This window comes from Naegleria lovaniensis (genome assembly GCF_003324165.1).
Source record: "Naegleria lovaniensis strain ATCC 30569 chromosome Unknown tig018, whole genome shotgun sequence".
Classification (NCBI taxonomy): Eukaryota; Heterolobosea; class Eutetramitea; order Acrasida; family Naegleriidae; genus Naegleria; species Naegleria lovaniensis.
Window position 1 is genome coordinate 302682 of NW_025407839.1, and position 15335 is coordinate 318016.

General features: G+C 36.5%; 9 protein-coding genes across 9 annotated transcripts; 6 read left to right on the forward strand and 3 right to left on the reverse strand.

Moving 5' to 3' along the window:
- Positions 1-168: 168 nt before the first annotated feature.
- On the reverse strand, positions 169-1651 carry C9374_003037 (uncharacterized protein; the record flags this gene model as incomplete). The annotated part of the gene is made up of 7 exons (XM_044692521.1): positions 169-550; positions 653-694; positions 826-844; positions 968-1021; positions 1105-1311; positions 1479-1505; positions 1588-1651. 7 exons carry the CDS (start codon positions 1649-1651, stop codon positions 169-171), a joined length of 795 nt encoding a protein of 264 aa, XP_044549881.1.
- Positions 1652-2020: 369 nt separating this feature from the next.
- On the reverse strand, positions 2021-3114 carry C9374_003038 (uncharacterized protein; the record flags this gene model as incomplete). The annotated part of the gene is made up of 2 exons (XM_044692522.1): positions 2021-2325; positions 2463-3114. 2 exons carry the CDS (start codon positions 3112-3114, stop codon positions 2021-2023), a joined length of 957 nt encoding a protein of 318 aa, XP_044549882.1.
- Positions 3115-3583: 469 nt separating this feature from the next.
- On the forward strand, positions 3584-4781 carry C9374_003039 (uncharacterized protein; the record flags this gene model as incomplete). The annotated part of the gene is made up of 2 exons (XM_044692523.1): positions 3584-3896; positions 4093-4781. The coding sequence occupies 2 exons, from the start codon at positions 3584-3586 to the stop codon at positions 4779-4781; spliced, it is 1002 nt and encodes a 333-aa protein (XP_044549883.1).
- Positions 4782-4872: 91 nt separating this feature from the next.
- C9374_003040 (uncharacterized protein) lies at positions 4873-6015 on the forward strand (the record flags this gene model as incomplete). The annotated part of the gene is made up of 3 exons (XM_044692525.1): positions 4873-5198; positions 5240-5516; positions 5566-6015. The coding sequence occupies 3 exons, from the start codon at positions 4873-4875 to the stop codon at positions 6013-6015; spliced, it is 1053 nt and encodes a 350-aa protein (XP_044549884.1).
- Positions 6016-6277: 262 nt separating this feature from the next.
- C9374_003041 (uncharacterized protein) lies at positions 6278-7644 on the forward strand (the record flags this gene model as incomplete). Its single annotated transcript, XM_044692526.1, has 3 exons — positions 6278-6449; positions 6750-7388; positions 7436-7644. The coding sequence occupies 3 exons, from the start codon at positions 6278-6280 to the stop codon at positions 7642-7644; spliced, it is 1020 nt and encodes a 339-aa protein (XP_044549885.1).
- A 228-nt stretch (positions 7645-7872) lies between these two features.
- On the forward strand, positions 7873-10124 carry C9374_003042 (uncharacterized protein; the record flags this gene model as incomplete). Its single annotated transcript, XM_044692527.1, has 4 exons — positions 7873-8001; positions 8053-8790; positions 8841-9572; positions 9657-10124. The coding sequence occupies 4 exons, from the start codon at positions 7873-7875 to the stop codon at positions 10122-10124; spliced, it is 2067 nt and encodes a 688-aa protein (XP_044549886.1).
- A 121-nt stretch (positions 10125-10245) lies between these two features.
- C9374_003043 (uncharacterized protein) lies at positions 10246-13910 on the reverse strand (the record flags this gene model as incomplete). Its single annotated transcript, XM_044692528.1, has 2 exons — positions 10246-10659; positions 10758-13910. The coding sequence occupies 2 exons, from the start codon at positions 13908-13910 to the stop codon at positions 10246-10248; spliced, it is 3567 nt and encodes a 1188-aa protein (XP_044549887.1).
- A 197-nt stretch (positions 13911-14107) lies between these two features.
- Positions 14108-14512, forward strand: C9374_003044 (uncharacterized protein; the record flags this gene model as incomplete). Its single annotated transcript, XM_044692529.1, has 1 exon — positions 14108-14512. One exon carries the CDS (start codon positions 14108-14110, stop codon positions 14510-14512), a length of 405 nt encoding a protein of 134 aa, XP_044549888.1.
- Positions 14513-14769: 257 nt separating this feature from the next.
- C9374_003045 (uncharacterized protein) lies at positions 14770-15325 on the forward strand (the record flags this gene model as incomplete). The annotated part of the gene is made up of 3 exons (XM_044692530.1): positions 14770-14906; positions 14974-15130; positions 15185-15325. The coding sequence occupies 3 exons, from the start codon at positions 14770-14772 to the stop codon at positions 15323-15325; spliced, it is 435 nt and encodes a 144-aa protein (XP_044549889.1).
- Positions 15326-15335: the final 10 nt, after the last annotated feature.

Sequence of the window (15335 nt, forward strand, 5' to 3'; positions counted from 1 at the left end):
AGGTGTTTAAGATACCTTGATTACATATTGATATGGAGTGATATTGTTCTTTGATAACATTTGTTGATATCGTTTCACTGAAACTGAGCTGCACAACCTAGACCACGAATATTTGATCCAATTTGCAGTTTAATGACAATTAAAACAAATTTGAATGCTAATCGCAAGTTAATGATGGCTCTTAACCTTACCACCCATGACCTTCTCAACTTCTGTGACAATCTTGTCGTAGATAGTGAGATGGAATGCAGACATTAAAAGTGTTTGAACAAGCTTATTTCCCACACCTCTATACCATCCATAAATTCCTTCTTCTTGGAACATTTTGATCAGACAGTCCAATGTATTTTCATACTTTTTAATACCTGTTTTCTTTGTTTCTTCTTCAGTCATGGTCTTCTTAGAAGTTCTCAATTTGGTTTGAGCTACTTGAAGAGGATAAGTTAAAATAGTGGCAACAAATTTGGCAAGCAATCCAAGTAAGAAGGATTGAGTTGGTGTCAAATTCTTTTGTTTCATCCATCTGAGGAAATACTTTTTGGTTTGATCACTGCAATGAGGTTGATTCCGTATCATTTGAGAGAAAGGAATCATTTTAGATATTATTGAAATGGAATGTTTGAACAGGATCATTAAATTTTCAATCACTTACAAAACAGTATAATTGATCATTGGATTGGTCACAAGAATAATACTTGCAAGAGTACCATTCCACAAAGCAGAAATGCCTTCCTCATTGGCAATCTTAATCATACCTCGGAGCATTCCTTCGATTCAGTGGAATTGTTCTTTCTTTGAGCCTTATATCTTGTTGTAAGAACCCACAATGGACAAGTTGTCACAACTGTATTTGACAATCAAGAATTCATTTTCCATAAATTTTGTATTATTGAATTTCATCATCCAAATGAAATAATGTGAAAATGTAGACATTGATAAACATCCTAAAATCCTATAGTATACTTACCGTTCACAACACCAGCAGCAAATGCAATCAATAAATTTGGCAATACTCCAATGCCTTTGAGAATATATAACAATGAGAGTGCATTCCATTTGTGATGATTCAAATTTCAAATAATAACAATTTTTCTCTCCACTTACCCTTTCCTGTTCGCTTCTTGTAAATGACTTTAAACATGTTGTTTGTGTAAAAGTAAATAAAGTTACTAGCCAATAAACTGATGAGCACAGGACGAATTCCCTTGTACAAACTTCCAACTCCATCTTCTTCAACAAGAATTTTCACAACTTCAAGAGTTGTCTTTGATTTGAGATGCTCGTTGGCTTGGATTTGAGTTCTGATCGTTTCTGTGGTTGGTTTTGTTGTGTGTGGACATCATTAATTCCGAAAGAAGGTATGATAACGATTGGCATCATGAGGATATGATCATTCGAAATTCGTCGGAGAGGGTTGAATTGATCCAATATAACAACACTAGGATTCAAAATTCACGTTCTCCATGATAATAACGTACCGAAAGGATAGAAGGCAGACATGGCAGCTACATTGTTGTGAGAGGATGATATAATGATGAAAAACAAGATTATTTAAAAAAGACAACCATGATGCAAGAGCATACAAACCTTGTCCACCAATACTACCTGCTGTAGCATGAACAAATGATTCATAGGTGAATACTTGATCCATCTTGTGATGATATTGAAAAAGACTCAAAATTGGAGTAAAAAGAAGGAAAATTTAAACGTTTTTTTGTGATGAAAATTATCTTCTGCAAGATTCAACTTTTGTTTCGTCATACACGACAACAGTTGCTGACAACAAATGGATAAGATGAGCTCAGTGATGTGACACAAAAAGAACAAGAATCAAATCTCTGCAATTCTACTTTGTTGCTTGACGGGTTTCAGATTTGAAATCTTTCTGGCAAAGGATGAATTATTACATAAACAGCCTTGTAGTTCGAGTGATTCAAACGTTGAGAGGGACTATTGACATTGCATTCCTTGTCGCATTGTGGAGGTATTTAGAATAAATTGATGTGATATGAACACCGACTTAATGAATGACACCACCCATAGCGCTTGTATGTTTAACGTTAGTGGTGATGCAGTTCTTGAGAGCAACTCCCTTAATACTCGCTCCACTTAAATCTGCATTCTTGAGGTTTGAATTGGAGAGATCTGCCAATTCTAAATCTGCTGATTTAAAGTTTGCTCCATACAAGTCACAGAAAGTGATTGCAGCTCCTCGAAGGGAAGCTCCAGAAAAGTTGACATCTTTACAATTAGCGTTTTTGATCACTACCTTGAACATTCTTGCGTTAGAAAAGTCGCAATTTTCTAAAACCGTTTCTCTCATTTCTGCAAAATCAAGTGTACAATTGAGAGATTGGCATTCCTCAGAATGGTTCGTGAAAAATTAATTCCACTCAAATCCAATCCATTCAGGTCAATTCCAGTCAAGTTCAACCCTTGGAATCTTAACAATCCTCCTTTACCTGAAGGGCAGGTCAGTAAGGCTTTCACAATTTCGGATCGAGTCAATTCACAACCAGAATCATCTCTTCGTTTTATCTTTTCCTGTTCCGCTTGTATTTGTTCAATCATTCTTTCTAATTCTTCTGCAAGTTTACCTAATCCCCAATATTTAGCCTCAAGTAACACTCCACAAATATTTACATTAGGATTTATCAAAATCTCGCCATCGCTTCTTAAATAGTTCAAAATTGGTTCAAAGTATTGAGGATTTCGATCAATGAAAACCACATAAGGTCGCATAGGATGATTCAAATCTCTGTTGAACTTTTGAAATGGTGAGTTCTTTTGAAACATGATACTGAACATGGAATCTTTCTCAGCTAACAGTGTAGCTCTCGTTGTCGTAAATGTTTTGCCATCGCAACAAATTTGAAACCAATCATCATCATGCTCTTCTATCAATTCTTGGTTGGACTGCTCGATTTGATCAGAGTGGTTATTATTTGAAAATTCGTTATTTTCTTGGGAGTCTTTTGTAAATTTAATCAATGATGGTTGTAGGTTACTGTTGCTGCTCGCTCCGAGAGGAGGCTCAGCAGCTCGTTGTTGATGCTGTGGTTTATTCAACAACAATAACGAGGGAGATTTATGTAAGAGAAGGAAGTGATCCATTGATGTGGATTTGGAAAGGGTGAGGTGCGTGTTGTTGTCGGTTCGGTTCATGGTGTTGTATATAAGAAGATGAAGAGAATGGTAGAAATGAAAGGAGTAATTATTTCATTTGTTTGATGAAGGAAAATTGAAAATGCAGTTGACGTTGATCCAACACCATCACGAAAACTCGAGTCATGACCCAAAGACCAAGCTCACCCCAATCACAGCGTGGCGTAGACGTGGTGATGACACAACACGATTTTTGTAAACTCGTCTGGTCCACAGCTCATGTACTTTGGAACATCCAACATTTGGAAACAAATTAATGAAACTCTCGTTCGACACTTGTTCTAGTCTTGAATGGAAGAAATGATCTCATGTTCGTCATGATTCCATCTCGCTCATGACTAAAAACTCTTGGTTATTATTATCATCATTCACACAAAAAATCAAAAACGCACTAGGCTCCACTTTTTTGCAAAAAACAATGTCCGCTTCATCATCTGCTTCTCTCAATGCCAATGAACGAATCATTGAAGAGATCTCACTGCCTGCAACCGGTCAAACCATTCAGCTCATTGATGGCTATCTTCTCCATGCCGTAGACACAGACGCCATTGTGTATGCTGAGGTATCGGGTCAATTAGAATTATCTGGTACAGATATTCTTGCTGAGGCAGGTAGTTCCGTACAAGAACAGGCTAAGAATTTCGTGATGCAGAATGGACCTCTAGATTCGAGTGATAAAGTAGCATTTGTGAGCGGAGGAAATTTGAAGGCAAGATATATTATATTTGCTGGTATGTAGGAATTACAGGAACATCATCAATACATCAATAGAATTATTATGAAATGATTTTTAATAATTATCATAATTTATTTTACGTGATCATGACTGGATGATGGCTCTTGTGAAATCCCAAAACTAAAAACCATTTTTGGAATTTGTATTGCTGGTCCTTTCGAAAATTTATTCATGATGATTTTTCAATACAGCCGGACCAATGTGGAAAGGAGGAAAAAAGAATGAACGTTCAAGCATGGAAGAAATTGTACAAACTTGTCTTGAAGAGTCAAACAAAAAACAGCTTTCAAGTATTGGGTTTGATGCAATGTGTACTGATCTTTTTGGATTTCCCATAGAGAGAAGTGCAGAGGCACTCATTAATGCAATAGGATCATATTGTCACTTCAAACCTTTTCCATATTTGAATTTAATCAAGATTTACGTAAAAGAAGAGGAAAAATTGAGAATTTTCAAATTAGCATTGAACGAAGCATTTAGAACCTATTTGAATTCACAAAATCAAGATGAATCCAAGAAGAGAAAGAATGAAACAGAGGAATCAACCCATACTGAAATTATTCATGAACAACCATCAAACCAACAAGAAGATGTAGCATCCAGTGACGATGACGAAGCATCTACTCATGACTCAAAGAGAGTTAAAGGCTTGAAAAAAGCAAATAATTTTAGAAATCCTTCATGGAAACGAAATCGTCATGAGAATTCATTACTAGCAAAATCCAAGAAAACCAATATTCATGACAAGACAACAAACATGTCACTAGTTGGAGACACCATGTCCATTTCAACAAGCATTGCTATGGAAGACTTTTCAGGAATGAACGATGAAGATCAAAATAATGCAGAGGATGCAGCTTTTGACATGACATTCCTTTAAGCCATTGATCACGTTGTACATAATGTAGTTTTATCACGAATGTAAAAATACACATTTTCGGATTTATGAAACATCAAAGCTTCCTAAAAAAATGTTCTTGAGACATCTTTTAAGCGGAATTGTTTGTCGTATTCATCCGTACGAAAGAGCGAAATATTATCGGATTTACACCATCATATTAAATCCAATATTAACATCTCTGTGTATATTATTGATTAAATTATTTATCTATGATCCGATACTATCAAAATTACAAATCCAGCAACAACAAATTTCTAACCGAGAATCGTACATTGATTTGCAGAAATTGCTGTTCTACCAACTATTCGGACGTTTGGCCTTGTACTTTAACTCTTACCTTTCATTATTTGAAATGATTGTTTTGACTTTATTAGTTCCGAACAGCTGGACTTTGATGTACGTCATTCATAGGAATGGAATATCATTTACGGGATCAGCTGGATACTCTATGCCTTTTATAATGTAGCAAGCGCGCATAATTTGATTACTTATTTCAAAGAGTTATTTTTCAGTTTGGATGAATTTAACGCAGCGATGGATGAAGCACGCCGTGTTAATTATCCACCATCATCTTCGTCATCCTCAACCAATTCCCTAAATTCCACTATTATTTCTCCAATGTTGAAAGGTCCTTTAAGCTCAATGAATTTGCAACAATTATTACTCTTCCAAAAAGATTTAAACTCAGAAATTGAAAAACGAAGAGAGACACAGGTAAGATTGAATTTTGTCACTTTACAAATAATTTTTCACTTTTGAGTAGAGTCATGAAGCAACACAAATTGATGAGCTAGATTTAATTTCAAAAATTTGTGTTGTTTGTCGATCCAAACCACCATGCTACAGGTTCAAGCCATGTTATCATACATGTGTTTGCGAGGATTGTGTGTTGAGTTATTGTGAAATTCAACACGACGATAATGACTATACAGAGGAAGAAGGGGATGAAGATGGATCTTTCTTCCAAAATTTGGTGTTTAAAGCCAAATCTTTTGCTACCGATATGTGTCCAATTTGTAGAATGCCAATAACGGGTGTGGAATATTACAAACATTTTATACCTCATCAAAAAATTTCATCAGAAGAGTTTCATATGAATGGCCGTATGCGAGGCTACAACGAAACTCTGAAATTGATTCAACATATTCGAGAAAATCCAACGCTAAAAGATCGACTGATACACTGCACACAATATTTTAAACTTTTTGAATGATGTGACAATGTAATATAAACCATGGCTATTTCACTTTAATTTTACTCTCCTTTTAATGACAAGAAGGCCTAGGCAAAGCTCTTTTCAGTTGGCATGATCGTAGTAGTTCTTATTCATTCATAATAATTGGATATTTCCATGACGATATCCCAACAATCCTTACAACATTAATCAACTACAGCTCTTTATCAATTTGCTTGTTTTGTTAGTCAGTGAATTTTAGCATGACAACTGACGCACCAATTTTTAGGCAAACAAAAAAATGACAAACGGCATAGGAACAGGCGATTACGAGTACATTGTGATGGAGCTCGTGTATCTCGTTCTAGGCTTGATCACTCTCGGTACTCTCATCAAAAAGATCTCGGACGAAAAGAGAATCACTTGTTCCCTTTTTGAATTTTCAATTTTTACAATTTTCTTTTTTATTTTGTGTAAGTTTGATGATGAAATCGAGTTTCGAAAAATTAATGATTTGGATCCAAATCGAATGATTGGTCACATTGAATCGTAATGATGTATTATTTTTAAACTTTGTTTGACCATTGACAATCATCTTCCGGATCGGACACTCTTGATATCTCTCTTGAATCTCATCATGACCCACATGATTGTTATAATGATGACTATTATTTTGATGGATCATGAAATTTACAACAATTTTCATTGTGACAATACAATTACAAATCCAAACAATCGGCCACCACCAACAACTCACACAAACTTGACAACAGTAAGAGTTGGAGTCATTGCATTTCTCTTATATTTGAGATTAGGTTTCTTACCAGAACTCATCAAATCCAGATCCAATAATAATTTATCAAATCATAATCTCGAAAGACAAGCAGAGGTATATCTTGTCACGTGGGAATTACTCTCTTTTTTAGGAACATGTGCCTTGTATGCCAGTATTTCGACATTGGTCTATAAATGGAGATCTCTCTTGAATGGTGACACAAAGAGTAATTTGGCACTCGTGTTGGGAATGAATTCAATTTTATTCTTTATTGGAATTTTCTGTGTCATTATGCAATACTTTTTTGAATTCAAGAATTACACATGGGTTCACGTCGTTTACTATTTTTGTGCCATTAACATTTTCATTATGGGTGCTGTATTGATTTATCATGCCGATAAGATGCAAACCAAAGTGAAACCAAATAATGAATTGTCATTCCAACTTTTTAGACATGCCACTTATAACAAGTATTCTGCAGTGATTTTGGGAGTTGCTTTTATTACACGTGGAGTAGTGATGGCATTGGACAATGTGGGTTACAAGTTTTTGAGAGATGGATCTCCAGCTCAAGTCGTGTGGAATATTTTCTTCAAGTATATTTGTTGGGTCATTCCAGAATTGATCATTGTCATGTGTTTATTGATTTGTTTACTTGAGACGGAATATTTTCATAATATTTAGCAGTCATGTATGGAAGAGTGCATGGAAATACGAATTATGCAGAGGTACCACCTGTGGAAATTGCTGACTTGGAAGATGTGGTCAAGAATGGAAATGTCGATATTTCTGAATCAGAGCTGCAAGAAATGAGAGCCAAGACTTTTGTGGGACAAGCTGGTAGTTTTGAAAAAGAACAAGGAGATGGTTACTCTAAATTTGAAGATGAATAATTATGGTGGTGGAAGAGTTCTCGTCGATATCTTCTAAACTCTCCTCATGATGGTTCTTGTACAATAAACTCTCTCAATTTCATCAAGCTTTTAGCAATTTCGGTTGTGATTGTTCAACAAACTCAGAAATAGAAAATGTATGAAAAAAGGGTGATAAATACTTGATTCAATGTTTACAAAAACTGAGGTTTTCCTTTCATGGAGCTTTTAGTACAAAAAATTAACATCATGAGTAAAACACCTTCTCACTTTACTAAAATCACTGATTATGATGAATGCACTATTAGAAAGCTCCTTGTCAAGGCAACTAGAATCAAATCAAATCCGGGTGTGTATGCCCATCGCATGAAAGACAAGGTGAGTCTTTGTAATAAATATTCACAACAAAACGTTCGAAATTTTCTTCAGAATCTTTTAATGCTTTTTGAAAAACCTTCTCTCCGTACAAGAATTTCTTTCGAAACAGCAATGTCTCGATTTGGTGGCAATGCCATCTATTACACCAGTGAAGAAAGTCCATTCGGAAAAAAAGAGAATGTCAAGGACACTGCCATGTGTGCCTCTCAATATGTGGACGTTTTTGTGTTGCGATTAATGTCAAGAGAAAGTTTGTTAGAATTTGTCAAGTATTCGCAAGTTCCAGTAATTAATGCCTTAGATAATTGGGCTCATCCATGTCAAATTCTTGCAGATTTACTCACAATAGCCGAGTTGAAATTAACACCAAAACCAGTGCATGAAGATCATTTAAAATTCAACAAAATTCGAATGGCCTATTATGGAGATTGCAGAAACAATGTCACATATGACCTGATGAGAGCAGCAGCTTTGCTTAATTTCAAACTAGTGTTATGTGGTCCGGAAGATTCTCGTTTCAAACCAGAGCAAGAAGTTTGGGATGAAGTGAACCGTATCAATGACAAGGCAGTAGAATGGCTTTCTGATCCAAGTGAAGGTTCTAAAAATTGTGACGTTGTCTACACGGATTCATGGATGTCTTATCACATCCCAGCCAGTGAAGAAGAAGAGCGTGTGAAAGTACTTCAACGTTATCAAGTCGATATGGAAGTTCTAAAACATGCCAAAAAGGATGTGGTTTTCATGCATTGCTTACCAGCTAAGAGAGGTCAAGAAGTGACCGACGAAGTATGGACTCTGCTCATAGTTATGTCTATCATCAAGCTTGGAATCGTCAGTATGCCCAACAAGCTCTCTTATTGTACATTGTGTTTGGTTCGAAGGTATTTTGTGAGAATGAAAAAGAAGCCGAGTTGCTGAGTGAGGAGAAGTATTTTCAAATGGCACCTCGCCACTTGAATATGATGCATCGAAAATTTAAAGAAAAGACATCACCTGCTATTAGACATGTGACAGACGCTAAAGGATTACCGTTCAACAGAGTTGTCATTAGTTTGGGTGGTCATGCTCTTCAAACCAACACCTCTCAAGATTTTTCCTATCAAGATTTGAAGGATAACATTGACAGGACATGCATGGAACTTGCCAAATTCATTGAGGGTCAGCGACCTCAAAATTTATGCCTTTCTCATGGAAACGGACCTCAAGTGGGTTACATTCACAAGTGTATGAATGGTCCAAGTAGTAGTGGTGACTCTGGTACGACCTCTGAAAGTGGCTCCAAAGATGATATTTACATGCCTTTGGATATGTGTGGAGCATTGAGTCAGGCTGAAATTGGTTATCTTTTTCAACAATCACTTCAGAATAACATTACGGAAGAGCATTGGAAGAATCGAATTGTTTCTATCATTACTCAAGCAGAAGTGAATCCAAACGATGCAGCATTCAACAAACCCACAAAGCCCATTGGAAGATATTATTCAAAGGAAGAATACCAAAAGATGTTTCAAATGGGTCAACAGCCAAGATTTGCACACATGAAACATTTCAAGGATGGTTATCGAATGGTAAGTTGTCAATTATTTGAAATGTCAAATGATTCGAGCTTTGGGTCACCCTGTGTTTTGTGGAAATATGATGATGGATATCAGGTGGTACCATCTCCTGATCCAGTTAAAATTGTTGAGGAAAATACCGTCAAGACACTCATCGATCAAGGAAATATTGTCATCATGGGAGGAGGTGGAGGAATTCCTGTGGTGAGAGATCGAAATGGAAAGCTGTCTGGAATTGAGGCAGTTATTGATAAAGACAAAACAAGTGCATTAATTGCTGAGATTATTGATGCTGATTTGCTTGTTATTCTTACTCAAGAAGATGGTGTGTTCTTGGATTACAGAACAGAAAAACAGAGAAAAATTGACAAGATGGACACAAAAACAGTGCTTGAGAGAATAAAGGAAGGTGTGTTCGAAGAAGGGAGTATGGTTCCGAAAATGGAAGCTTGCGTTCAATTTGTGACAAGAACTAAGAGACCAGCTGTCGTGACCAGCATTGAGAACTTGACCAAAATTTCCTTGGGTCCTGGATCTTCAGAAGGCACATGGATTGTTCCTTAATAAATAATCAAGTTGTGTTGAATCGAGACTCGCCAAGTGTTGATTGATTGCCTTAAAAAATCAAAATTGTATTAAGCTGGACTAAGTGTCAAAGTATTTTCCACTTTGTAGCCTGTTCTCTTCAAAGGGTGATATCTTCCCTCTGCAAAAATTTGAGATTGTTGCTGTATGTACTATCGAGCCAGTTTCCACTTTGGCCCAAGGGAGTAATGAATCTATCACCATCTGCATCACTCATAGAAATGACTTGTCGATATCCAACACCATGTGAAGAATCTAAACCAGCTCTATCAGTAACTCTTGAAAAATTGATACTGTCCGTGCCTCCCGAAACATAGTGACGTTTGTCACAAAAGCATCCAACAAATTGATTATGGAAAATTGGATGGAAATATGTGGTGGAGTGAATACCAATACCCCATGAGGGTATCACATCGCTTCTCGAGAATATCTTCAAGTCAATTACAGTTTGCCTAAATGCCTCTGCTGCAAATGCAAGACATGTTTGATTTTGTGATCGTGTACAATTACCACTCTTTTTGAGAGCATTAAGAATATAAACAGCATTAGAATTTTCGACCTCAAGTCTGCTTTGGTGAGATCCCACAATTTTGTGTAAAACATTTCAAATACACTAGCTTCTTTGGATCCAACGGTGAGATAGCCATTCCACTGTTCTAACTTCTTTCTCCATACTTCTTGATCAAAAGATAGTATTTGACTGTAATTTTTCAAGGCAGATATGAATGGCTTAAAATCAACAAATAATTTGGAGAAGGTGTCCAATTGAATGTCAGACATATGGGTGGTGTTCATAACAGTGGTGTTTGTCTTTGACTTCAATAATTCTTCAATTCTTTCAAATCTATACTTTGTAGCAACATCTCCACCCAAATAATAAGGATATCCAGGAGGTTCGTTCTTTGCATTGGCAGCAACGACATAATGTCTATCTTTAGGATTGCAAACAAAAGGCAAATCTTGGTAAGGAATATAGCCCAAGTATTCATAGGTTCCGTTACCAGATACAGGGAATTGTCCACTGTGACCATATTTTCGAATAGGAATTCTACCAACAACTTGACTACAAATGTTGTTCTCCTTATCAGCATAAATATAATTCAATGGTGGCGAAACAAAACTACTCATAGTATTGTAGAATCCCCACCAAGAATTTTGATACATGGCTCCAATCACTGCATTTAGAGTGGTATCATCTTTTGCTAGTCCAACCCATTTCATTGCTAATGGTTCCGCGCCTTCAAGTCTATACAATGGATTCACTACTGGGCCGTAAATACCTTCTTTCACAAATAATGTGACTCTTTGAGTATTATCCAAGTGAATTTCTTCTTGGAATATGTCATATCTCATTTCAGTTCCATTCACCATGTATGTACTCTCAGATGTCTCATTCATGACATATAAATCTTGAACATCACTACCTGATGATGTAATTCCCCATGAAGTATTGGTGGTACGACCGACGAATACTCCTGGAACAAGTGGGTAGGCAGAGCCTATTACGTTCAAACCACTCTCATCTGAAATTAAATGGAACATAAGGAAAGGAAGAGGAGAAGTCAATGTCATGTGTGGATCATTAGCTAGCATTGGTTTTCCGCTTTTTGTTTTGTTTCCGCTAACTGCCCAGGCATTGGAAGCGAAATATGATTCATATTGTTTCTTATTGAAAACACTTTGAATGCTCTTATAAATCACAGGTTGTTTCAACTCCAATTTTGAAAGAAGCTGTGAAAAAAGGTCGCTTGCAGAATTGCTGTATTGGCTTTTTCTTCGACGTCTATTTTCTTCGTCACCTCCAGTATTGCCACCGTCATCTTCGCCACCATCGTTTGGCTGCGTATTCACTCGAGGAACATAAGCACCATTATTGTTATTGTGTCTATCGTAGAGAAATTCAATTTGTTCATTTGTCACCGAAGTCAAATTCAAATCAGATTGCTTAAACTGTGAAGGCCAAGCTCTAGGATATATTGGAAAGAATTCCATCGCTTCTGAAACTGTAAAATTCTTTCTCAATGCAGAAAATCTCATTTGTTCCATGAAGGCATTCGTGGAGTAATCGAGAGAATTCAACTTCCAAAACAGCAATGCGTCAACAGGTTCAAATACGTGAATTGTTTTTTTCTTATAGAAGAGTCTGTACTCGGGAGGAAGTTTTGGATCGCTTCTGATATAGCTGTTCACGCCATCAAAGAAAGCATTCAATGTCTTGTTGGTTCTTTCGTCCAAGTATGCCAAATTCTTTTTAGCCGATCTCAATAATCCTAACGTTCTGCTCCATACATCAATTTCTAGGGCATCCTCGCCAACGAGTGCTGATAATGTTCCTTGACCCATTCTTCGTAAAACTTCCATTTGGAAAAGTCTCTCTTTTGCAGTCATAACACCCTGTGCAAAAAAAACGTCATAGTCTGTTTTACCATGAATATGCAGAACTTGAGATCCTTTTTCTTTTTCAATTTTCACTTGACTTCGAAGTGATGTGTATATCTCGGTTCCACTAAACGAGGCCAATGTCAAATAACCTGCATAAATTAATCCAGAAAATACTCCAACATAAACTAGAGTCAACAAAGTTAATAAACAAATTGATACCACCACAGTAGCGTTTTGAAATTTCAAAATCAATTTGTCCCTCGCAGGGTTATCCGAATACTTCAATTTCAAATCTTCGTCAGATGCAGCTTCACCATGATATTGTTGATACCATTCATTCAATTTAAAAGCAACGATACTGCAGCATATTAAAATTGTTGCCTCAAACAAGCTCACCACAATAAATTCAATACTTCCACACACAAACAGTAAATGATTATGCTTGTAGAAAATAAGGTATGACAAAATGATAGTGAGAATGGCAATAAAGGTCAACAAGATAGCACTTCCAATAATGAAGCATTTTGTGTGATACCAACGAATTTTACGACGTCGTTTTTTGGTTCCTTGATCATTCACGTCAACAAGTAGAGCTTGTTTGTCTTGTGGTGGCGGCTCCACATCATCTTCATCTTGATGCTTTGCCATTGCTTCATGAATAGAAACGGGAATGAGCCAAGCTTTTCTAATGGATGACACAGAGGAAGGCTTTGCAGTTGAGGAGGGTGGCAATGATGGTTCATAGGTTTGTGTGATTGGTGCCATGACTGTAGCAGTGTTAGAGCTACTACCAGATGTGGATGGGTCAATTTCATGAGGTTGATGTGTTCGAAGGCTTACAAATTGAGGCTGTTGTTTTTGCTGAGAAGAAGAAGAGCCTTCATCATCATCAATTTGGATCGTTTCCTCTTCATTGGTGGTTCTTCTTGTTTTACTTGTTCGGGAAGAGGGTATTGTTGTTGTTGCTGGTGTTGTAGATGACAGGGACGTATTAATTTCGGCACTGCTCTCTAAAGTCGGTACCAAAGTTTCCCATTGACCTGCCATCCGAAGGGTTGATGTTCTCTCACTACTGTCCACTATATCATCATCGTCATTGTTTTCAAATGAAAGAAAATTATTATTGTGTTCCAATTGTTTGAAAATGGCATCATCATCCGAGTCATAGACCTCGTCGTCATCATCATTCTCATGTTCAGAAATTCGGATAAGATTGTCCTCTGTGGGACCAACAAGGTCTTTCAAATCTGCTTTGAACCCCAAAGGAACTCCACTTCCAGCAATGTTGCTGGACAATAAATTAATTTGTGAGCCCATTTGCTGCAACAGATCACGACCCACTTCACGAGAGGCATTCGCTACAGCCTTGAATTGTGAAGACATTTTTTTAAAAGGCTTCACATCCAAATTTGAATTATTGGATAACGAGTGAATTTTTGATCGAAAAAGCCAGCTGAAAGTGTTGAAAACTGTAAACACTGGTTTTGCTTACCTATTTTCAAGTATTAAAATTTCAACACAATTTTCCACATGGTGTTTGACTTGTCTCTTGTCAAAGACCAAAATTTCAAAAAACAAAAATGCGAGCAAGTATCTCCTCGAGAGTAACATCATTCCGATTTCGTTTCTCCCCTCCAGTTCTTACTTTGCTTGTAATTCTTGGAATGATTCTTCACGGATTCATTTCCTTCTATCCACATCTTGAATTTGTTTCCGTTCTCCATTTACTGCAAGATTATCAAATATATATTCGATACTTTTTTTATTTCACCTTGTTTTTGCATGTGATCGAAGCCGGTGCTTGTATCTATCAACTCACGAATTTTAAAAACAAGATTTCCCAAAATCAACTTGTGGATTTGAGTAATTATGAAATGATTTCTGTATTATATGTGATTCAGACATTGATTGTTGGATTTCCTACATTTGAAGCACTTCATAAGGAAATGGATCGAGTCCTTGATGAAACGAGTCACCAAGATTAGATTGTATATTTTCTAACCTAACAAGTAAACTCAAGCGCCACAGTTTTATTCTCTCATTTCAACTATTCCAACAAATTCGCCACCAATGACGGCTGTTGCCTCACAATACAAATTTTTAACAAATGCCCATTTATGGATCTTGAACAAAAAGCAACCTCATCTTTTTCTCTCTAAATCTATTCAAGAACAAAAAGAAAAACATCCACAAAAACCTCTCTTCAACTTATTCTGTGTTCTTACCATCATCAAATTCAACAATGTACCTTCATCAACGACCACCCTCCATTGATTCGAATACTCCTCTCAGTCCCAATTTTTCTAACATGTCACCGAGTGTACCAAGAACATTAGACAAGGTGCATACTATGAGCGGCTGTTGGAATAATAATATTTTGTAGGTACAAACAACCATTCATTTTCGGATAACACAGACGATGTAATATTCAATTGATCAATCACAGTTATCCATGCACAATGAAAATATTCGACAATTCGTGTGTTATTGACAAAATCAGAGTGATCAATAATGTTGACGTAGATGAATGGAAGGAAGTGGTTGCTACTTTATTAAATCACAACCACTCAAACTGGAATATTGCTGAACGGTCAAATAACAAGGTAGGTTCAATTTGATGAGAAATGTACATGGACTTCAAATGAATCAACTCACAGATGGTTCTTACAAAAACTATTGAAGAAATCCCTTTTGAAATCGTCATTAATCAATCCAGCTACACAATGGGAGAGCTGAGATATGAAAAGAATGGCCTTAAAATGTTCATAGATTTTGTGTTATTCTACAAATTCAGTTAAATAAAAGCAG